Source organism: Heterocephalus glaber, unplaced genomic scaffold, assembly GCF_053883595.1.
Source record: "Heterocephalus glaber isolate CG9 unplaced genomic scaffold, H.glaber_assembly_v1.0 deba00001733, whole genome shotgun sequence".
Taxonomy (NCBI): domain Eukaryota; kingdom Metazoa; phylum Chordata; class Mammalia; order Rodentia; family Bathyergidae; genus Heterocephalus; species Heterocephalus glaber.
Window position 1 is genome coordinate 3,200,083 of NW_028258444.1, and position 24,519 is coordinate 3,224,601.

The 24,519-nt window shown below is 44.3% G+C and overlaps 1 protein-coding gene across 2 annotated transcripts in view; it reads right to left on the reverse strand.

Annotated features, from left to right (window-relative positions):
* The window catches only part of Tmtc1 (transmembrane O-mannosyltransferase targeting cadherins 1), a 258,438-nt gene that overhangs the window by 87,234 nt on the left and 146,685 nt on the right, over nt 1-24,519 (reverse strand). Inside the window, exons 9-10 of one of the 2 annotated variants that reach the window (XM_087199945.1) lie at nt 10,552-10,662; nt 6,413-6,534 (exon numbers count right to left, since the gene is read on the reverse strand). In XM_087199945.1, the coding sequence (XP_087056071.1) occupies nt 6,413-6,534; nt 10,552-10,662 (233 nt within the window). The remainder of the gene's footprint in view (nt 1-6,412; nt 6,535-10,551; nt 10,663-24,519) is intronic. The other variant, XM_087199944.1, reaches the window with a different exon arrangement.

Sequence of the window (24,519 nt, forward strand, 5' to 3'; positions counted from 1 at the left end):
AAATTGTACCTTTAAATCCTAGTTTCCAAGACATTTGCGGTTCACCACTTGAGACTTAAAAGACTTAAACACTGATCTTCTGTAACTATTGGGGTTCTGCAAAATTAACGCTATGATTCCTGCTCAAACCCATCCACACCTGTTCCCTGAACTGAGCACAACCCATTCAGCAGGACACACTGGCCAATGGAGCCTAGTCCATGGGCACCCTGACCTCCTCTCTGCTCTCCTTCTCACCTTTGCTCTGTTTATGTCATGCTGTCCATGGCGCACAATCTCCAGCTTTAGACATGTTCACCCGGGCCCCTCAACAAAGTGCCCTGCTTCCTTCTGTGGTCTTGACCTTCACGTAGCCCTTGGCCCATGAATGCCTCCCTGACCGAGCCTCCACATCCAGGCACTGCCCTCACTGAATGAGGCCTCATCAGGGACCTCACATCCTTCTCTGTCTTCAGGTCTCAGTGGGCTGAGTGGGACAGCTCCAATGGCACAGCAGGACAGAGACAAACCATCTGAACAGAAATCTTTGTCCTCCTGTGGCATTCTGGGTAGAACTGGAACTGATTTCTGAGGCCCCAGGTGGGGTCCTGAGCCAGAGGGAGCCTCTGACAGCTTGATGCTGGACCTGTACCCTGCTATGGACCAGAGGAGGGGAAGAGCGCAAGAGGCGAGAATGCGAAGGCTTCACAGACTCAGGTTTCTTCTGAGGTATGGTGAGTAACATGGAAGATAACATTCAAAAGCATTAGGACTTTATCAGAGGTAAAAAGATTCCCTTACTTCTTTTTATTATGCAAATTTTGGATTTTGGCACTGATTCCCGTCCAGTGGCATCATTAATTTTGCCTTCTCCTTCTGTCTTCTCTGGTCTCCAAGGCAACAGAACACAGCATTTCTCCTCAGCAGTCTACCATTCTTGTTATGACACAAGAACCTGGCTGTTTTAAGCTGATCGTGACAAAGATGTATAAAAAAATGGGTTCATGGCCAACACTCAAGATAACTGGATGAACTTGAGTAATCCAGGGAACACGTGTGTCTTCTTACTTGCATGTATTCTCAGGAGACTGGTGAACCTGACCTTGTAACTGTGAAAGCTTCAATTAATCCACTCCTAGACTTTTCACTGAATGGCTCATTGACAAGCCCAGGCTGCTTGGCCATCACTCTAATGCATCACACTATGAGAATTTCAAACAAAGAATGAATCCACAAAGGCTAAGCTCTGAGTATTGGCTCTGCCTGGCTCTAGGACTTATTACTGTTCCTGGGACCTAGCCCCATAAAATCAGAGTGGTGCGTTACTTGTAGTTCAGCCTTGTCCCATTCTTACCAGCCTGGCCTCAGACAAAACACAAATCCCCTGTATTGCTGTTGGGGAGTCTGACCTGGCTGAGAGCCCCTGCCCAAGTCAGGCTGCAGCCCTGGCCCGGAATCCCACCCATCCTCCCCACTGCTCCTCTCTAGGAGCCATCTGTGCCGTCACCTCAAGGAGGGAGCTTTGCCAAGGCTCAAGTCACCTCCCCAGTGGCAGGGGACCACATCCTCCTGACACCCAGTCCTCTCTGCTGCCGCCCTGTGAGTGTCTAAGCTTCCCCATTCCTGCCGCTTCTCAGGACCCCACCCCTCACAGCGGAGCCCACATGGATGGTCCTGACACTTGCTGTGGACACTGGACCCTGCAGGGCAGGTCCCCAGGCCCCAGGCCTCCTTCCTCTGCTCCTCTCCCCGGGACACACCTGCCCTCCCCACTGCACCTGTCCAGCTGAACGTGGGCAGAACTGTCACCACATGTGAGGAAACCACTGCAGAAGAGGCTTACAGGGAGGAAGCCTGGCTTCACAAAGTTATCCTGGATCATAAAGCAGTTGAAATGTCGCTCTGTGAGGCCCTTAGAGGTTATGTAGCACTGTGGTCATCAGAGTTTGCAATTTCAGAAACTATTAAAATTTCTAAAAGATTGTGGGGGCGGGGGTGGGAAAGAAGCCAAAGGGCTGTCTCTAAGCATGACAGATATGGAGAATCTAGGAAAGATATAATTTCACAATTTTATAAAACTGCATAGATTTAACTCTATACTCTCAAATCATCAGGACCTTTCTCTAGTGACTCTGAGCAGATGTGCCCCTGGACAGGTGGTGACCAGAAGGGCAGGTGCCACACAGGAGAGGAGCATGACACACAGCGGGTGCCTCTCAGTCTGCCTCCTGAGGAGCAGGCACTGCAGTATCACACCAACAGCAACTAGGACAAAATCAAAATTTTCACTTCAAATGACTAGGATTTGAAGAAACTTCTCAAATTTGAAGATGAATGACGCTCACTCTTTTCTAAGGCTCCATGTCTAATGTGGCCATGAGTGCTGGGGTGACACAGAACAAATGCATGTCTTTCTAAAAGCATGGGGTAGTTTTTACTTTCTTTTCCCCCCTAAAATTCATACTGTTGAACTTCTATGCCCTCAGGTTTTTGTTTTATTACTTTTAACCAAAATATTGTTTCTGCCTTCAATTCTTCCTATCAATTCCTTTGACCTGTCCATTCAAGTTTTCCTCTAGTAGCACAGGAATTTGCTCTTTGGCCCCAAAGTGAATAAATCACCCATAATGTGGCAGGCGGGTGAGTATTCAGTTACTTTCTGAGAGCTTTTCTCGACTATTTCTGCTTCATCAATTCTAAGAAAATTTAGTCCTTTGAAGTCTTCTAATGTGGTTTTTCATAAAATACCAAAAAAAGCCATAAAATTATATGCTTCTTTTGGGAGAAGAATAAGAGAGAAAAATTTCTATGAAAGAATGGTTTCAACTCCCAAATTCTCCTCCATGTTCACAAAAGATATGTACAAACTGACATTTATCAAGAAAATATTATTCCCAATGTCTTCGGATAGTAAAACCCTGATCCTAAAAGCCATGCAGTGCTAAGTGAACAGCTGATTTCTGTCCCTTTTATCCACATTCCAAGTACAAATCAGAAGGGGTTGCTACAGGACTTTTCTGGGTTAGGATGGAAGCAGAAGTCAAAAGAATTAAGTGGCTTCCTCATTGTTAGGCATAAATTCAGGAGACGAAAGGGCACTGATGGTCTGAATCACTGGGCTTTTCTTGTAAAACGGCCAAATCAGCACTTAGAACTGGTAGACTCAGCCAGGCTTTGGGGAGGCTGGATGACCAAGTATGAAAACCTTTAAGGCTTCACAAGAGCCTGAAACAAACACAGTGAGCAGGAGGAAGTTCACCTTCTTCAGAAGCATTACAAGTTGGGTGTCTTTTTTAACATTCCCCCCTGGCCCAGGGAGGACTTCAGTAGCTCTCTACCCCACTGGCCTCAATTTTCTACTGCAACAGGGCAGTAGCCACTGTCAGGTAATATCTCTTTCCGAGACAGACTTTCACTGTCAAAGGGAACTCGGATACTTATAAAACGGCTCTGACAAAGTAACAAGAAATACTCTACAGACATGCCACAGAAGTTTCCTCAAAGGCTTTAATTTCTCACTCAGCCCGGCCAGCTAATGGGGCACGGTTTTGGATGAGCACAGAATCCAGGGCCATAAGTAAAGCAGCTCCCTCACAAGTTTCTATAGAGTGATGATGTGAAGAAATACTGGGATTCAAACAACCACGCCTCCTGGTCCACATTAAACTCTGACATGATCAGGACTACAGATGCAGTGACCAGACCCTGTCATCAGCCCCAGGTAACCCCGTGGGGCAGGACCATATCTCTACCTCCTTGACCACAGGACTCTGGCCTGCTAAAACTCCAGCTCTACAAGCTCATGGACTGCTGGGCACAGAGGTGACACAGAAATGAATCCAGGAGTCACTGAGTAGTTGGGAGAAAGCATCAGAAAACAGTGCCTTGGTAACAACATGGCAATGCAGAGACACAGAACTTGAGAGAGAAACAGAGCGACCTCTGCAATGAAGATCACCTCACTGAAAGTGATTCAGGGCACCTCGTCATGGAGTTGGCCACATAAAGCAAATCCAAACTGGGTCTCAGTGGCAGGCACTTGTTCTTGGCAATACTGATGCTTCTCTCATATGGATCAGTTTTATCTTAACCCAAATTATATCATTTCTTGGGGAAGGGAGCATTTTATTTCTAGAAGAAATACATGACATTACAGAGAGGCCACCAGAGACATAGCAGCATGGGAAGAACCCAAGCTGGTGCAGTCCTAGGGGCATTTGGGGGACTTTTGTCTGGGTGAGAGGAAGCCCATTAAATAAGATACTACTTCCATACGGCCAGACACTTCATTCTCCCTTCTTATCTACTGTACCTAGACTAGGAAACCCCTGCCACACTTGTGATTCCTTTTCACTGGGAACACCAGACTCCTGAGGGTCAGATCTCGAGGTTCTTTGAAGTATCAAGGCTCCATCACCAAATGGAGCAAAGCAAAATGACTTTGCCATGCTTACATTTTCTTCTTTTTCTTTCTTGAGAAGAATACTGAGCTATACCTGTGAGAGAGGAGGTATGGTCTGGTCAGTAGACCAGGATCTGCACATCAGCTCTGCCCCACAGTAAAGCATGTCACCCTGGGCAAAGCCCCTCAACCTCTCAAGAGCTCAGACTTCATTATGGTAAAATAATGACAATAGTACCAGCTTATATTAACAATAATACTTAATATTCTCCAGCCATGTATAATGCACAACACTCTCTAAGTTTTGCATGTGATTATCTCATTTACTGATTACATATACCACTCAGTTGGGTGCTGTTATATCCCCAACTTTATACAGTGGAGAAAACTGAAGCCTAGAGAAATCATACTAATGCTTAAGCCAGAATTTGTGTGGGTTTCCAGGTTTTTGGGAAGCCTCTGCTCACAGTGCCAATCAATGGATATGAAGAATACAACATGTTTGGCATGATGACTAAAATGCAATAAATGCTCAATAAATGTTTGGACACAATTAATGGTAGACTAATATTAATTAATAAGTACAGTAAGTAGTACTTTAGAGAATATCAGGACCTATTAAACAGAGTAAAAAAAACTTCATTTTGTTAATGAACAGTTAATAAACTCTGAGAAGAGACCTGACATTCAGTTGTCTTTGCAACTGCAGATGCAACTGCAGATGCTGTGCAGCACTTGTGGCACCGATGTTCTATAAATATCTGTTGAATGAAGAACCGGAATCATCACACTGCAGAGAAGGACTAACTGGGACAAGCGAAAACACTCCCCACAGCCCAAGGGCTGCTGTGATGTCTATGGGCTAGGTGTATTTCTTATGATGGGCAAGCTCGCACAAGACCCCTCTTTGGACAGCATGGAACATGAAAAACTGCACTGTAGCTTTTCCTCGTCAAGTAGTGTTACCAAGGAATAACCTCCTTCACACATGGTCCTAAGGACACTGAGAGCAAGGTGGTGGATTGATGGATGCCTCTCTACCTCCCACCCCCGCCAAGTCAAAACACCACACTGCCAAGTCCTGGGAAAGCTGTGAGGCTCTTGGGGTGAGGCAATCGGAGATCATGAAGCTCATTTCCAACTATGCATGTTTAGAAATATCAAGCATAATCTCATAAACAAAAACAATTTTCTTAAAATATTTTGGTTTGTGATACTGCCTTTTAGAAAAGTTCATTCTTACAGAATTTCAGAAGTTATTGTAGAACTTATAGAGAATGAACTGCTTGAAATGGCAGGTGGATACACCAAAATATTAATTTTAGGAAGGTCACTAAAATTTAAATTTTAAAAATGAGAAAATCTGAAGCAAAAGCTTGATGTCTTACTCAAGGCTGCACAACTGGTAAATAGCAAAAATAAGACTGTCACCTGACTCAGTGATGCTTCCCAGCATCTAGACAGAAATGCAGCCTGGGAAGGATGACATCTAAGTAAGACAGGAGGACAGACAAGCTTTGGTGCTGTTCAAGGACTCAGAGCCAAGCAACACTACAAAGCACACACGTCCGAATGTCCTCCATAATTTTTAAATCATTTTTTTCTCAAGGACACATTTTCTTCATTTATTCCCATTGTTAAATTAAATTTAAAAACAGGGAAAGGAAAAAAGAGAAGATGTTGGTCATCATTAATATTTTATGCAAATCAAATATTTCTAGAAAATTATATTTAATAAAACATATTTGGACAAAGGTGGTGAGGTAAGCAACACTGCTAAAATCCTGACTGTCTTCAAGTCAGTACTTTCTATTTAGCTGTGAGCTTGCTCCTAAAGGCAAACCTCTGACACTAGAGTGTGAGTGTGCAAGTGGAGTCTCACCAGCCTTCTGTGCAGCTGTATTTACACTTCAGATAACAGAAACCTGAGCTTCGCGAGAACCTGTCATCATGCAGAGGATGGTCTCTCCAATATTTCAAAGCTGGGCACAGAGGGCAGGGCTGGAAAGAGGGAATGGTTGCAGCAGTTACCTAGGCATGTAAAGGACTCTCTCGGCCACCACAAAGCCCACCCTGAAGAAGAGGTTGCTGGCGGGAATGAACGGGAACACCAGGAACAACAAGCCCACGAGGACTTCCTTGTGCTCCAGCCTCTGCAATACACAACAGGGAAGGGCAGGTTAACTTTGGTTACTCCACTTCAGTCAGCATTTCACCATTGCTTTCATTTCTGGTTCTCAGTGATGGAATGGGCAAGTAGCATATGCCAACCTTTTGCCCCGTGAGCTGAATTTATCCTACAAAGCCTCAGGTTAGAATCAATGCCATGTCAAAATGCTCATGGGAGCCCTGGACACACATCTGCCACCAAAACATGTGCTACTGACAGAGCTGGGCCAGTGAGCTCTGCTCCTTGCTCTGAGCTGGGCCTACAGCAGCCCTGCTTCTTGCATCCAGAAGCTTCAGAATCCCTGTCCCCCAGGGAACCTGGGCAGTGTCCAGAAACAAAGCAGATGGACAGAACCAATCACACTGAAAATTGTGTCTCTAAAAGAGAGCTCCTTAAGAAGAAAAAAAAGCTCATCAAGGAACCAAAGTTCAGCACAGAGGAAATAAAAATGCTAATGGTGAGATTTAGGCACCAATGGGGGGATCAACTGAATTGCAGAATTTCTGAGCACCTCTCAAATTAAGCCTGGAAAATAAATTGCACCATGAACATTTTTGTAATGAAGAAGTCATTACAAAAATTCATTAAATTGGGCTGGGGATTTAGCTCAGTGGTTCTGACACCTGCCTAGCAAGTGCAAGGTCTCAAGTTCAATCCCCGGTACTAAAAAAAAAAAAAAATACATTAAATTGACAAAAGACCTTTCTTTAATATTTGCAAAGATTTTTCTTAATCTTTGTGTAATTAATTTAGATTGTATAAATTAATTTGTAACGATCTTAATAATTGAAATTTTTCTCTTTACTACTAACAACATGTTACTACTACGAACACTGTAAAAAGTAGTTTGTTTTGGGCCAGGGATTTAGCTCAGTGGTTCCGCTGCATGTCTCACAAGTGCAAGGTCCCGAGTTCGATCTCTGGTACAAAAAAAACACACAAAACTTTGTATTTCCAAGCATAAGGATGATACAGACATATCTAAAGAGGGTTCTATTTAAAATAAACTTTAATGGATTGGGTATTATTTTTTCTTTAAAAAAGTTTAAGAAAAAAACCAAACAGAAATTTCTATATTATAATACGGAATGTTTCTTTTAAACATTTAAATAGTCTGTTACTTTTAATAAGTGATAAAGAATAAAAGAATTTCATAAATATAAATAAAGCTCCCTAATAAAAATTACAAATATTTTGTGCAAAAAAGGATTTTAAACACTTTTAATATCTTTTAAAAACATCACCTAGATTTTTAAACTAACTACAACATATAGAATAATATAACTTCTGGGAATGATTCCATATAACTTGGATAGTTTTCCTTAAATAATAATGGTTACTTCTGTTAGTAATAATCTCAAGGCTTCATGCCTTTAGGAGAAGAAAATAGTTTATATTACAAGCTTTCAAGTCAAATGGAAGTAAAAGAATGTTCTATTTCTAGATCTACTGAAATTGACCCAAAAAAGGGTAAAAGAGAAAACAGGAGCAGGTTCATTTCATTTGAACATTCTGAGTTAATGTTATAATTTATAGTTTGAATTTACAAAGTACATAAAAGGTGAAGAGCTAAAAGTACATATTTTAACAAAGACTAAGTAAACATCTTTACAAGAACTCTGTGATATCAAGGGCAGGTGTTTCTGGCTAACACTGAAAATAAACCCTAGAGTGTCTTATATGCCACAAATTTACCCAGAACCTTTCATTGAGGAGCTCACTGACATTCTTTTTGAGTGCACTTTTATTTATTAGAGATAAAAAATAACTCTTTCCAAAAGCAGAAGTGCTTTCTACAGAGGCATTCATGTGCCTTCAGAAGGTTTCTAACCTTCCTGTTAATTTACCCTAGGAAGCAGAGTAAAGAGCACGATCTACACATCCTGGGCTCAGGCGGCACAGGGCTCGGTGACCCTGCACAGTGCATCCATGACCCTCCTCTCTGGCCCTCAGAGAAAGGCTGTCATCAGATCCTGAGATGGGGTCGCCTTCACATCAGAGCAGCCTGTCCACAGCCCCTTCCTCACCCTGGTGGCCTTCCTGCCCTTCCTCTGAGGGGAGACTAAGCAGCCTTGGCGGGAGGCCCTTTCCTCCCTAGGTGGCTCAGGTGAGAGCAGAGGCCACTACCCCGCATCCTCAGGCTCCGGAGCCCCTGCACTGGATGGGACCTCTTAGCCTCAGGAGCTGGAGACAGATATGGGAGAGTGGAGGAGCCTCAGACTGGAAATCCTGATGTGAGGCTCCTCTGTCCTCCGTCCGTTTCTGCAGAGCCAGGCGCAGTCCCTAGATGGCTGCATCCTGACAGGCACATTGCCCTCCTGTCTGACCTTCAGCTCCCCAAGGCAGGGAGCTCCCAAAAGTGCTCACCTTGGGGCCTGGGGCAAATATTAGCTGGATAAATCAGTAAGTGAATAAAGGTACCTGCCAAGAGGGGAGCAGGTGGAGGGCTGATGGTTAACAATCTGGGCTTGAAAAATGAATAAATGCTTACTAGGCAGACAGGTGGGGTTGGGGGAGAGTGTTCACAGCTGGGAACAGACAAAGGGAGGAAGGCTAGACTGAGTGGCAGGTGACAGATCAGGAGGTTCTGCATGCCCTGATGTGAACTAACCTTCACCCCAAGGCTGCAGGGGGGCACTGCTGAGTCCCTTAGGCGCAGAAGGAACAGAGTGGAAGCACAGGGTCAAGGTCTAGCCTCAGCTTGTAGTGTCCCCACAATACACCCCAAGCTGTCTTGGGACTGGGACGGCGTGCTGGACCTTCCAAACTTGACTACAAAATGAGTGAGGCCAGCCTTCATTGGAGCTGGGTCATTATGAAGATTTCCTGAGCATCCAAAATCCCTGTCACCGAAGTCCTGAGCTATGAGCTTAGGGTCCCTACTGCCCCCAGGCTGGGATTATAGGGCATTTTTCTTTGTTTTAAAAACAATGAAGTAGGGAGACAGTATTCAAACTCAATGACATTTATTATCTTACTTTGAGAAAACAACATTCGTGAAAGTTATCACCTTCAAATTAATTAAATTGATGATATGCTTGTATCTTCCCTTCTCTTCGGTCAAGAGAGATTAAAAATATTTAAAAACATACTTCTTCTTTCAACAGCAAATCAATTTGACAAGCATGAAGATGTGAAGTTAGGAAGAAACGTGGCTGAATCTCCTGGAAGGACAATGACTGGGAGGGAGGCAAGCCCAGTTTTGTAACTTGGCTAAAGAATTTCTAGCTTATTTCAGCCAAGTAAGTTCAGGATGTAATGCAAACAAAATTCAAGGGGGAAAAAGAAAATTGATGATATTTTTCAAGGTACACAGTGTATTCATTTCTAAGAAAGGAAGAAAATGGGATTTACTTCCTCTAAATTATATCAGGGAGGAAAGAGACAGGGGAAAAAGATTCAATAATACAGATGTTAGTAATACACCCTATTTGTCTGGTTAACTCTGCAACTTCAGACAAATTACTTCTGTGAGCTTTAGTCTGATGATGGGATGGATCAAAGAAAGCAGATAGCCGCGGATTTAGCTCAGTGGTTCCACCGCCTGCCTCGAAAGCTAAGGACCCGAGTTCGATCCCCAGTACCAAAAAAAAAAAAAAAAAAAAAAAAGAAAGAGAAAGAGAGAGAGAGAGAGAGAGAGAGAAAGCAAGCAAGCAAGCAAGCAGATAGTATCTGTAGGAAAAATGTGTGAGATTTGCTGTGACAAGTGTTAGGTTTGATTGTTCTTTTCTGGCCTGGAAGAAATACAGAGAAGCCCCTCTGAGCTGCTGAGAGGTTAGACTCTCATCTCAACTGCTCGCCCTGTGAGCGCAGAAACCCACACAGCCAGCATCAGAGCAGACACACATCTGACCACAGAGCTGGGAAGATCAGGGCTGCCTTCAGATCCGTGAGCTGCCCCAGGAAACCCACTCCCGTCTATGCCCTCCCTTTCCTGTTCCCAGTTTATCTGTCAAGGCACAGGACACAGACAAAGACATACACACACACAAACACATACACTCTGGCCGGCAGTGTGCAGGTCAGTGTTCATGAAAATAGGTCTCCTCTCTGTCCAAATCATCCAACGTGGGCTGTGGGCTGTTCCCTTCCAGAGAGCCAGAGAACAGGCCTATGATAGAAATCATCACCACTGTTACTGGTACATTTCCTCTCCTCTCCAAACAGGTTTCAGAGAACTGATACAGTGCATTGAGGGCATAAATGTTTTCACAATGTTCTACAGATTGTATTTCAACCCTAAGGATTTATTTTGTAGCCCTGGGCTCCAGCTGTCTGCATCCAACTGATCAATCCTCAGGAAAGCTGGTGACAGCAGAACTCCCCACTCTAACCCCGAGATTGAGGCATCTGCCTAGCAGACAACTAGCATGGATAAGGACTTATGCTCCTTTCTACACCTGCTTATGAGTCTACTTCCCCCATTAGACTCTAGGTTCCCTCACGGTGGTCTCTACACATATTTAAATTTGTCTGATTATGGCAAACATAACCAGCACTCAGCAAATACGTGTCCCATGAGTCAAGACTAGTGATGAAGGCTGGGGCCACCACAGATGCATAAACAAGGAAATCTTTTTGGGGGAGGAGGGTAATCTTCTGAAATACAGAACTGGCAACATTAATTTAAGGTGGAAGTCCCCAGTCCCTGAGTGTCCAAGAGGATCTGCTAAGGACCCTGCAGAAAGACGCTGCTCATCAGGGCACATGTAACTCTCCCGCAGGGCTCCTGCTCTCCTCATGGCTGTTGCTATTACTTCTTCTCACATGGCCATATGACCTTCTTGTCTAGGGAGAAAATGTCACTTTTTACTTACTAGAATTCAATTTTATTATTTGGAATATTTGACTTATTAAAATATTCAATACATGATTATTAATGTTGTAACCAAGGAAGCCAAAGTACTTTAATCACCTGAAACCCAATACTGTTCCACCTGATTGCCAGTACCCGCCAACCTCACAGGAGGGTTTGTTCTGGCTGCACTGGATGAGCCAGAGGGTACAGGGCCACTGGTCAGCTCATCCTCTGGCTAAGGCCTCCCAAAGACCACCCTGTAGTACGGCAATGCAATCTGCAAGTGTAAAGACATCTTAACTCATGTTCACAACTCTATGGAGATGAGAACTATTGCCCTGCATTGGAATCCTCCTTGGTTTAGATTTCTGGGTCCTCCAGAAATGGCTAGACTTGTATCAGCACCCACGCCAGAGTGACGACCTTATTATGAGAGACATCTTCCTCATGGCTGCAAATTCCTCCAGATCTTCACACACCACCTGGGAACCGGACACTTCCTATGCCACTTCTGTATGTTTTAAGAAGTTTTTGCAGCCCAGCACCCTGCCTTGTCTACAGTAAATGTATCTGTGAGCCTCCACATAGGCACATCTGATTCTGCATTTTACAGTATTATGAACTTTGCATCTATAGTGCCTTCATATTTACAGATTCTCTCTAGGAGGAAGATCATTCAGACTGCTCTAGGGGTGGGAAAGTGACCTCACCCCAAGCATTCCAGTTGAGAAACCAAAAGGACTACTTTGAAGCTGGAATGGGCAACGCAAAGCTAGAGGAAGAACAGAAGAGCCTGGCAGCTGGGGGCAGTAATTCTGTTCGTGCTCTGCACAAAATTACCTTCACTCCTCCCCCTGGGATGCCAGGCTCAGCCTTCCCTGATGGGACTGTTTGCATTTTAACAGCTGTCCCTGCCTCCTCCTCTGTCTGGCCATGGTTGGTCTACCCTGGTCTGCTCCTACAGGGGGTCTCTTTCTTTTATGGTCTGAATATGGGCTGTCCCTTCAACTCATGCAGCAGTTTCATTCTCAGAGTTGGTTTTAAGGGTATTAAGCATATGGAACTTGAATTTGATTCAGGTGGAATCTTTGGGTAGTGATTAGATCTGATTAGGTCATGGGGGTGGTGCTCCCTGCTTGAATCCTGGTGGCTTTATTAAGAGACGAGAAAGACCCCACAGACAGCAAGCCACACTGCATCCTTACCATGATATACACAGCCAGGAGCAGCCTCCATCATGCCATTTGGACATCCAGCATCTAAACAGTCAGCTGCATAAGTTTTTTTCTTTATAGAGTAGCCTGCCCCTGTTGTTTTGTTACAGTATCAAAAAGACAAATATACCCTGCCTCGCTACTGCTCTCCCCAGGCCTCTGGTGGTGGCACCTGTCTTTTGTCCTTCCATATCACCTGGCAGGTGTCATCGTTCCTTGTTAATATCACTAACCCCGCCCACATCAGTGTAAATGATTCCTGTGCTTCCTCCAATACTCTGGCTGACAAATGAGCAACATGACACTACCACAGCAGAAGCAGCAATGTGGATTGTAAAGAAGGGCCGGCACAATGGCCCAGATGAGCCGGTGGGAGCCTGCTCTGGGACACCTTGACTTGGTCCTCTCTTTACATGTTCATCACTGTCTTCCCCTTAAGCTTATGCTCTTGGGTAAACCACGCTTTCTAAGGCCATTGAATCTATAAAACACTTAAAATGTGTAAATACAGTAAAGACAAACACCTTTCTGAGATGGTTTTTTTTTCATCTGGCAAATGAGAGAGAGAGATCACTTGGTAGCTGAAGAAAAAGAAGATTTGAATTTTTACTACTATTATAATATCAAATGAACAGACCACTTATATGATTCCAACAAGACCTGCAATCTGAACCCTGTGACAGTCATGCCAGGGTCAGCTCTGGCTCATCTTGTGGCAAGGAAAGTAAGAAAACGTGAAGCTGGTTCTGAAGCTCAGGTGCATCTGCTGCACTCCTTGGTGATCAGACATTTAACTGGGGTCCCGATTTAGGTCCAAAGAGCCACCAGGCCATAGGTGTAGACACAACTCACATCTTGAATATAGGCTTGGAGCCTGCATTTCCCAGAGTCCACAGTCAACAGGATGAGCTGAACCGGGAAAGAAAGTGGCTCAGGTTGAGAACCGCAGCAGCACACTGCCAGGCCACATACTACGAGGCTCAAGCCCATGATACCATTTCCTTGTGTTCACGAGCTCTAAAGTTTACCCATAAATGCGCAGAGTAAATTTTAAAAGGGGAAATGAATGAAGAAACTGCACCTCCTCGGAGAGAAGACGTGTATGCCCCATGTCTCTGCAGCCAACCTAAACCGTGCTTCCTCCCCCCGCCAAACTTTTTCTGCCAAGAGGCGCTGCCGGAAGTGGTAATGAGTAGAGTGCTGTGGGCAGAGGAGAATCTGCATCTTCATGAGCTGACATACCAGGTTTCTGATCTGGACTTCAGTGGTCTTGTTGTTGTTGTTCACAGAGTTTTCTGTTAGATTTGCTTTTCATCAGCAGCCTGAACCTGCTCACAAACCCTGGTTCCTGAAATGAGTGCTTCTCATCTAACAAGAGCATATGACTCCTCTGTAGGGTTGAATGAGGTGGGCTGCTGAGTGTCCTCAAGCTGCTTTACTTGATGAAGAAGAAACTAATTCAATAGTTTGTTTACATATGTTTTAAATGTTTAAATAAAAATAAAAGCAAACATTGTATAGAAGGCACCTTATTGGAAAACAGCAGTCCAGTGTAAATAAAACAAAAACAAAACAAAGAAAACAAAAAAACCAAACCAGTCCCCCCGGCCCACCACCCTCCATTTCCTTTAAGTAAGCACTAGTGAAGAGTGGAGGGAAAGGAGTAAATTAGAAAGATGTTGCTAAGTTAGTCTCTTCTTGGTTAGAATGAAACTATTAAAGCAATTTATGGAGACGTGGGAAGTCAGAAATGAAATTTTTTCATCTCTTTTATTATGAACAAAAACAAAGAAGACATTGGAACGCTACATGGTTTTTAAAAAGCATCTGACTAGAGAGATGGAAAGGGGTGGTAGAACAGGTATGGTCTAAAGCTATGAAATAGTCTGTGTGTGCCCAGAACAAGACAGGCTGAGCAGCCAAGGAGCAGCCTGGGGACACCATGAGTAGAAGAGGGTGGGTGAAAGTCAAGCCTGCTCCGTGCCACACTGGCCCCTGGAATCTTGAGCTGCTCTTCCGAGGGATGTGCATATTCCCATCATCAGAGATAAAGATGTGAGGGCTTCCAGAGCTGTGGCACTTATGGAAACTGAGCCAGGCAGGGAGAAGCTAGGGCTCAGACTGAGGCGGGAGTGTCAAGAAAGACCCTGCCCTTCGCTGCCTTCTGTTGTGGTAGCAGAAACAGACAGGCAGGGGGTACAATCCTGAAACTGGAAGGCAGCCAGCAATACAATGCTAATGGAGGAGTCCAGAAATCCCTGCCAGGGTCCTCTAACAGAGGAATGACTGATCCACTGTGCAAATAAACACAAGCACAAACATTCCACAAGCCACAAGGATGCAATGGGACATGCAGCATGTGATGTGCATCCTTTATCAGGTATTTTGACTGCATGGATTTCAGGAAGGGTTTCAGGTGGTCCACCTACTCCTCCCACCACCAATCCTCCGGAAGACTGGACACATCCATGGACCCAGTGACCACAACAGGACAGCAGGTATCTGACAGATGTTGGTTACTGAAATGTAAATCAGTACTACACCTGAGAAGGAGTGAAGGGAAGATAATGATCATTTCACCATAAGAAATCAAATATCTGGACGTCATCACCCTTCTTAGTAAGGAAAGCAATAAAACAACATCCACATTCCAGTGACCACAGATAAGCAGAGAATAAGCTAAGTGGACAGCTAAGGGGGAGAAAGGCTTCCTAATTTTAGATTTCACAAACTCTTATAACCTGTTACTGCTCTAAGCACCCTTCTTTCTTTAACAGATGCTTACTGAATGCTTACTATGAACCATTTGTGCATGGCTCTTTCGGGGATGTAACACTGATTACATCTTGGAGCTCATCTGTAACTATACTCACTCAGGTATTCACACAGGCAGAAGGATGCGCAAAATCAAAAGAATGGTGCTGCTGCCTGTGTTCACATGTGCCGAGATGGAGGGGAGCCAAAGGAGGTCAGGAGAAAGGAGGAGCTGGGGGAAGTACTCCAGGATCCCCAGCAGGGAGAAGGCCTGTCCCAAGGAGGGAGGACCAGGAGTTCCTAGAGAAGCAAAAGAGAATATGCAGGAAAAGCTCCATCTTTTACCAGCACTGCACACTGATGCTATGCACTTCATGGTCACCAGGAAGCAAAGAGAGAGGCAGGAAGCAGCTAGGGTGTGGATATCCTTGCCTCTCGGGCTTCCACATGGCCTCAGAGCTTCCTACTAGGCCCCTCCTCCTCCTCTTAAGGGTTCCAGGGCTCCCAGGGATGCCAGAGTGTGGTAACCCAGCTTTTACCACAAGGACCTTCGAGAGACACTCCAGCCTGTCACAGCCACGGAATCCTGGGTCCAAAAGCAATAATATGACTGGGAAAGACCAAGATGGAGCTCAATACACAGGCAAAGTCAGGACGGAATGGAGTTTCGATGCAGGGGAAGAAACAGGCCAAGGGTAAAGCAGATGTGCAGACATGAACGGCTCTGCCTTGTGGTCCTCCTCCTCTGACCCACACCTCCAGAACTCTGTCTAGGAGATGCTCTCCTCTAGACCAGGAAGCTGTAGACCTCTCTGGATTAAGAAACAGACTGAATGTATTACTTCTTCACACAGCAAGTCACGCTCATCAAAAGGCATGATTAATCTACCCACATGGAACTGTTACACAGAAGACAGATCACTTGTTCTGTATCTAAAATTAATAAGGAGAAGGATCTGTAAGATGCATATTGTTCCACTAATTTAGTGGAGAACCAAACATCTGAAGCAGCATTTCCTAATGATAATGACTTAGCACACTTTAACAAGCAAATAGACAGAGATGTATTTGGCTTACTTCAGCTTGTCTGTATGAAAGTGATAAGGAATTTAATAAATCTTAGAAGCAGCCTACATTAAGAGATGAATGGATAAAGAAAATATGGTATATGTACAAAATGGAGTACTACTCAGTTATTAAAAAGGATAAAATAAGTTACCTGTAGGTGAACCCTGAAACCATAATGCTAAGGGAAATCAGACAGAGGTTAAATACTGCATGGTTTCTCTTAAACAAGAAACTCAAAGTATAAATACTTTAGGAGCACAATAAAAGAAGTAAGGAAACAGGGAGGTAGATATTATGGAGCTTGGAAGGGAATCTATACACAGTGGAGGTCGAAGGGAGGAGGAGGGGAAGTGAAAGGCTCAAGATGCCTCTGTATCACAAACACAGGCTAACTTTTAAAAAGAAGGAAAGAACCAAAACATGTTTTTTAAAAATGGACATTTGGTTGAACTTCTTGAGGTGCTGCTATTAAAGTGGCTTTGATCCTCATCTAATGTACTTAGCCACACTCAAAATATCTCCTACCGTCAAAGTGGGCTGCATTTCACTGGACAGAACCCATTCTTCCCCTTGACACATGATGATAAAGGCCTGGGAGGTAACTGCGGAGGTGGTGAAAGGGTCTTTTCAGAAAGGACCGGCGGACACACTGCACACACTGCACACACCGCACACACCGGACAGACAGATGCACACAGCCTTCCTGCTGAGCTGACAGGGCAAACACAGTGGACTAACACAAAGGGGCAAAGGACGGAGACAACGGCCCTATGCTCGAAAATGCTGTCAAATGATGCAGCAAGCACACCCCTATTTCATCACTTTAAAGCACGGAAGGGCCACATCCCACAGAATGACAATGACCTAGATCTCTGAAGAGTACACAGCAAGAGGAAGCTTCATACAATGTCAGCTCTGACTTAAGAGAAAAGGAAGAGCCTCCCCCACCCACAGTCACTAGGCAGAAATTATAGTTTTCTTGGGAATTGCTCACAAGATAGTAGGTAAAAAATGTGTTAGAGGAAAAGCTAAGAATCCCTGTGTTTCTCTACATCGCAATGCAAGCACCGGCACTGCATGCATCTCAAGTGCAACGGCACTGGCCTTGTGAGGCCCCTGGTTCATAATAAGCAGAAAACTAAGGCTTACCAACCAAAGTCACCCAAATCCAAAGGACCTGTGATGCACTGGAACAGAGAACTTCCAAGGCGATGCCAGGGAGCCTGACATTAACAAATGTTTTCCCAATTACTCTTTAATACCAAATGCCAGAGTCCTGGGTTATGAATAGACAGAGCCAATTTGGCCACTGAAAGTTGCCAATTCCTTTCATAGTGGTGGCCTCTGGCAGTTGGAGTCAGATGGGATACAAAAACGACAGCAAGTCTCAGATGAAACTGCCAAACGTGCAACCATTTATTAGCAGTCACACACAACCCCCTTGGAGTCCCCGTGTGCTCCAGCTCTGCCCCAGCACCCCCCGCAGCAGGGGCCCTGGGAGGAGCTCACGATGGGGACCAAGCAGGAATAGCTCGCTTTCCACTCCAGCACAGCTCAGAGTATTCTGTCAAGTGTCCTCTTAAAATCGGCAGTTAAGGAGGTGAAAATATAATTTTTTATTTATTCCAGCTAAAAGAAAAGTGCATGTGGAGAGATACATTACTGTGCCACTGTGATCTCACTTTGGAACTTGCCATTCACAGGACTAAGAATCAGCAACTGTAGGTGACACCCAGCTCCCCAGACTTGACCCTGTATGCAGGGCGCCCACCTTCCTCACTCCACCCAGACGCTCAGCAGAACAGATGTTGTGTCCAACACACACATGTTTCTAACAACAGCCTGCACAGAAGTCCATGAAGTGGTCTTGAGGGCTTATCATTCACAAAGAATTGCCTTCCAAAGAACCCCTTTCCAGCCGGTACTGTTAAAGGGAGAATACAGAAATGCTTTTGCTGATGCTGCTGGACTGCTATCGTTTTTGAAGCTATGAAGAAGGCAAGTCCACATGCACAGCCATTCTCACACCCTGAAAAGCCTATTCCAAGAACACTGACCCACAGGGAGCCCCCAGGAGGAGTTTCTACATTCAATCAATCTGTGAATGACCACTCCCTAGGTACTTTTTGGGAAATTCACAAGGCTTAGGGCAGAGTATAGACTCTGTGGAGTCCTACAGTAAGGAAATATGCTTGACATTTTAAACCCCATGCTTCTGAAAATACATTTCACTATAGAATATTCATTTGGACTAGGCTTGCTTATTGTCTGGTATGATGCTTTAGCATATTTGAGAAAAACTGGTATAAACTTCTCCAGTAGAATTAAATTACAAGAATTCCCACCACAGGAGTTTTTATAACCTGTCCTAAAAAGTCATCACACTGTCTGACCCACAAGAGTTTTTACTGCATCTCAAGTAGAGTTTTCACGCCATGGTGAGATGCACTGTCTGCTGTTCTGTCCTCAGGAGAGGAGGACACAGCTGGTCACCATCTTCTATTGTGCCCCGCAGTCCTGACTCCAGCCAGAAGAAGTGCTGAGAGCAGGAAAGTTTCCTGGCCAGTGAGCCAGGTTTAGATCATGTCTGAGTTTATAAGCGTGATTCCTTCCAAGGTGAGGAGCACAGCATGCAGGTAAAAAGGAAAGCAGGCACTAGCTCTCACACTGTCTTCATTTTCCATATTCGGCATGTCTGGAACCAGTAAGTGGCTAACAGATGAAATGCCTACATCATATCTAATTGTTTTCCTCTCTAAATGAACCGTCCTGAACTTACATATTTACCACAAATATATTACGATCATTCTCACTTTAATCACATTTTAGGTATACCTTACAATCACATTGGAATTTGGATCACATTGGGAATTTGTACTGGTACATGATATATCTTGGTTCTTGTTTTCGAACAAATATGTTTTCTTTCCATTGAAGGAGATGGGCATCATACTTAAAAGGCAGCCACTTAAAACGGTGTAGCAGTCACTTTCATCTTTTTTTTTCCAGGTACTACTCTAGGCTCTTTGGCATACACCAGTGAGATAAAAATCTTTATCCTCCCAGAGAGGGAGAAAAAAGAGAAGGAATATGAGCAACAAGTGTATGCAAGACTGAAGCTGGGAAGGGGTATCCACAACATAAGACAGACAGGAAGTGAGCTGCAGTTCTAAACATGGTGGTTAGGGAGTGCCTCAGTGAGAAGGGCAGTTAAGGGAAATTTAGTGGGGACTAAGCAGCCAGCCATAATCCTCACTTTATAGTCAGAAATGGTTCAGAAAACAGCAACAGAGATAACGGAATCAGGGAGGATGAGGTCAGAGCATGGAGAACCTTTCTGGCCATAACAAAGATCACGACTGGCTCTGAGGGGAACAAGGAGCCATTACAGTGACTGAGCTACTGCACAAACATGGCCAGACTTACATTTGAAATATCAAGTCCAGTCACTGTGTCTCGAGTAGACAGGTCCACTGGCACAGCAGGAGCAGGGAGCCTGACTGGAAGGCCGTGCTGGCATTCCAGGGAGGCAGGAGGGTGGCTTGAGCTGTGACAGCAGTGAGGGTGGGGAGAAGGGGTCAGGGTGTGGCTGACAAGATATCCTGACGGGCTGAAAGTGATACATGAGAGAGGGGAGGCTGAGGAAACCCTAAGAACTTCAGTGCAGGCAAACAGAGGGTCAATGCGGGAGTGAAACTGCAGAAGGCTGACTGCGAGGCGTCCACTTGGAGACCCAGACACCGCACACAGACAGCACTTTATACTGAGCAACCTGCACTCCTAGGTACTATTTCCTTTACTCCTGGTACACCACAGGGGAGTTCTGAAGGCCTCTTAGCAACATTTTGGTGTGAAATAATGTAGGTATGTAAACATTAAAGGTTCATATTACAAACACTCTATGGCAGTGGTGGCAGCCTATGGCACACATACTGAATGGCCCGTTTGTTACAGTTGAAAGCTCTAAAAGGTTCACCATCACTGCTCCATGCTTTCTTTCTGATACTCTGTCCTACTTTTAGGCAATGCATGCACAAAAAGAAGAGATTTTTGGTGGTTTTAGAGTTGTATTCTATGTTGATTCTCCCCATGCTGCTCCTTTCTAGGCTGGCTGGGCACTGTGTTTCAGCCTACCATCAAAGACTCTGGGCATTGCTTCCGCTTCCTTTGTATTTTCCAATTCTACAAGGAATTTAACATGATTTCTTTCCATTTGCAGGAACATAGATAGGACTGGAGGTCACCATGTTAAGCAAAATAAGCCGGACACAAAAAGACAGCTGCCACATGACTTCTCTCCTGTGTGGAAATGGGTACTGCCTTCCCACATTAGGCTTTGATGTTATTACGTGAAAGCACATTACGGGCAGTAGCTCTTGCAATAACAATCTGAAGGAGCTCCCTGTCACGAAAGTGGAAGATGGGGGGTAATTTTCATAAGCAACCATAACATCACACAGAGGGGTTGTTTCTGCTCCTTTAATCTCTGGGCATCTGAACTGCATATTTCATGGATTTCTTAGAATACGATGGAAGGAAATATGCTTCTTTAAATACAAATTTTAAGTTCTCACGGAAACACAAAGTTCAGAATAGTTCCAGGAGCTACAAAAATATCTTTTGACCTTTTCAAATTTAAAAATAATCAGAAGCATTGTAAAGCTAAGTGATAATAGTTAACCTTTATGGAAGTATGAATCATTAAATTAAGAGAAATAACAAGTGTTAAAAATTAAAATTATTTCTCAAAAAGTGGCACCTTCTGAGTAAAAGCATACAAATCAAGAAAAATAAACTTGTTAGTGATGTCTGAAAACTTCTTTTCCTTTATATAACTATCTAATTCTTTACCAATAAATTCAGCAATCTTTCACCTGAGGTCTACACCTCAGAGGGGCAAGTTATTTTCTGACTAAATGGTGTGACTTGTGATAATGTAATGGCCCTTTGAAGGCAAAGAATAAAACAAATGATTTAATGACACCCTCACTGGAGGAAAGATAGCCTCTTTACTAAGTGGTGCTGGAAAAACTGGGTTTCAACTTGCCAAAGGTTAAAACTAGACCTATATCTCTCACCATGCACTAAACTAAAATCGAAATGGATCAAAGATCTAAATATTAAAACAGAAATGCTGAACCGGCTGGAACAGAGGTTAGGTAGAACTCTTGAAGACATCGGTGTAGGAAAAGATTTTATGAACAAAACCTCAGTTGCCCGTGAACTAGCTCAAACAATCAACAAGTGGGATCTCTTCTTATTAAAAAGCTTCTGCACAGCAAGAGAAACCACCAACAGTGTGAAGAGACAACCCAGACATTTCTCAGACAAAGAAGTAGAAATAGCAAATACACATATGAAAAAATGTTCAACATCCCTGGTCATTCGAACGATGCAGATGAAAACAATGCTGAGATTCCACCTCACCCCAGAAAGAATAGTTGCTATCATGAAATCAACCAATAACAAATGCTGGCGGGGCTGTGAGGAAAGAGGAACCCTTCTCCTCTGCTGGTGGGAGTGTAGACTGATGCAACCACTGTGGACATCAGTATGGAGGTACCTCAAAGAACTAGGACTAGAGGTCCCATTTGACCCCGCTATTCCACTGCTGGGTATCTTCCGAAAAGAATTAAAAGAATCATACCACAGTGATATATGTGCACCCATGTTCATAGTAGCAATTTGTAATAGCTAAAAGTTGGAAGCAGCCCAATTGCCCATCAACTGGAGATTGGATAAAGAAAATGTGGGTTGTTTTTTTTTTTATAAAATGGAGTTCTACTCAGCCATAAAAAATGAGAAATCAGAGACATAGCTAAATGGATGCACACTGAGGAGATACTCTTAATGAATTAAATAGGAAATGTGTAAATACCGAATAGTTCCTCTAGTGTGAGAATCTGAAAGTATAAATAAGGACTAAAAGGTATAATAGATAGTGTGAAATAGGAAGAAAAGGAGCAAAGGGGAAGGGGAAGTGGGAGGGCTAGGGGAAAGGAAAGAAGGGAATGGAATTAACATGAGAAAATGAAAAAATGGAAACAAAATCTTTGTAAACAGGGAGGGATGGAGGGGTTGGAGGGAGGGCAGGGGAAGGGGGAAAAATAAGAACCAACAGAGATTATGTAAAGGTGCAAATTTCCAAAGATGAATGTCATTATATTGTATACCTAAAATGTACCAATAAAATTAATTTAAAAAAAAGTTCCACACCAAGGAAGACCCCATCCCAGGCGACAGTAATCACTGACAAGGCAAGACTTGGGAGGCCCTGGCTCAGGGCCTCTGGCTGTCAGATGGCCACAACCAAAAGCTGCACTTCGAGTGTCTATTCTAACATCCACACGGAGGGAAAGACAGAAGGCCACCAATGGCAGCGTGAGGGTTTAAGAATAAAAGGAAAAAGAAAATGAGGGCTGGGAGGTGGGCTCGAAGGCAGCAAGTGTGCTCAGCATGTACACAGCCCTGGGTTCAAGTTCCAGGATGACAGATGGATGCATGGACGGGTGGATGGATGGATGAGTGGGCAGCTGAACAGACAGATAAGAGATATACAGATATTCATTCCTTTCCTAAATCTTCTTGCTAAGTTGTCATGTATCTTTAGAAACATCTATAATAATTTTCGAGTTTGGAGGTTTAGAGCTGATTCACTTGAATGTTCATTTATATATATGCTGGTGGTATTCGGAACTATTTTCCTCCACCTGATAAACATTCCATTTTAACTAGCAGAGCGATTTTATGTTACATTGTGCCCAGCTGTTAATCTGAATTATTAATATGCCCTGGCATGTTATGCTTCGGCATTAAAGATCTGAAGGTATGTTACTAGCATTAGCTCTCGCAACAAGAATTCCTGAGGCAAGGACAGAGGGGTGGTAGAGGAGATGTTAATCTCCATAAGCAACAGTAATGACCAGGCATGGTGGTACACCCTGTAATCCCTGCACTCAGGAGGCTAAGGCAGGAAGACTGCTGAGTTCGAGGGAAGCCTGTGCTACATAGTGAGTTCAAGGCCAGCCTAAGCTACAATGGGAGACTCTGTCTCAAAAACAAAACAAAAATAAAAACACAAAACAAATCTACCCCAAAAAACAGTAACATCACACAGATTATGATTACACAATATAAGCATGCCTGGTCTCTGAAATATATACATCCAAAAAAAGGCAGTAAACTAGATTTCTTTTTTCTCTGTAAGCCTAGCGTTTCTATAAAATGGAGACAAGAGCTTTTATTGTACTCCTGGGCTAAGCAGTGATAATCTCACGACAATGGCAATGATGACGACGATGAAAAGCAGCTTTGAGGTATTTTGTGCTTCCCGTGTGCTGCAACTGTGCCAAGCGTGCCTGTGGCTGACCTCTTGTCATGGGTCTGCAGGCTGGAGAGGTGAGGACGCACAGCACTGGCAGGGGCTGACCTCCCTGCTCCTCGGGTCCCCCTCGCTCAGCCTCAGCACAACGGGGCTGCCTCTCACAGGAGGAGACTGGCTCCCACTCTCCTCGGGCAGTGATGACTCTAAAGAGAGACTGCCAAATAAGTCACTATACCATGTGTATCACAGGCAGCAAAATAATGACATAAAACCCCATGGAAGGAAACAGTCACAATCTTCAAACACACGCCATATTGAAATAAGGTGCAGACCCGATGTCTCTACTGCTCAGCACTGCATCTGATGAAGGGGGAGCTCATTTTCAGGCATCAGAAAAACAATACAAATGAAAACTCCAGCTCCGCAGCATGGAAACTTGTCCACACTGACCACAGCTGCAGACCTGGAGGACCATGACCGAGCAGCAGAAAGCATCCCCACTCAGGACAAGGTTCAAGTGGAGGCAACAGCAGTCATTAACGGCACCAGTGGTCACTCGGCCAGTGGGCCACGTCAAGACTTCATGAGGACCTCATCCAGGGACGTGAGCACATCTGTCTACTGGGTATCTCTGTCCACTCTTCCGGTGAGCAGGGTGACACAGTCACAAATGGATGAGGATGGAGTCAAATCAGAGCAAGGCTGGGGACAGGCAGGAAAGGACGCCCCTGAGAGGGCATCTGCCCCCTCCCTCGGTGAGGGGATACACTGTCCCTGTCCCCACCCCACCCCTCCACTGCCATTCAGCTG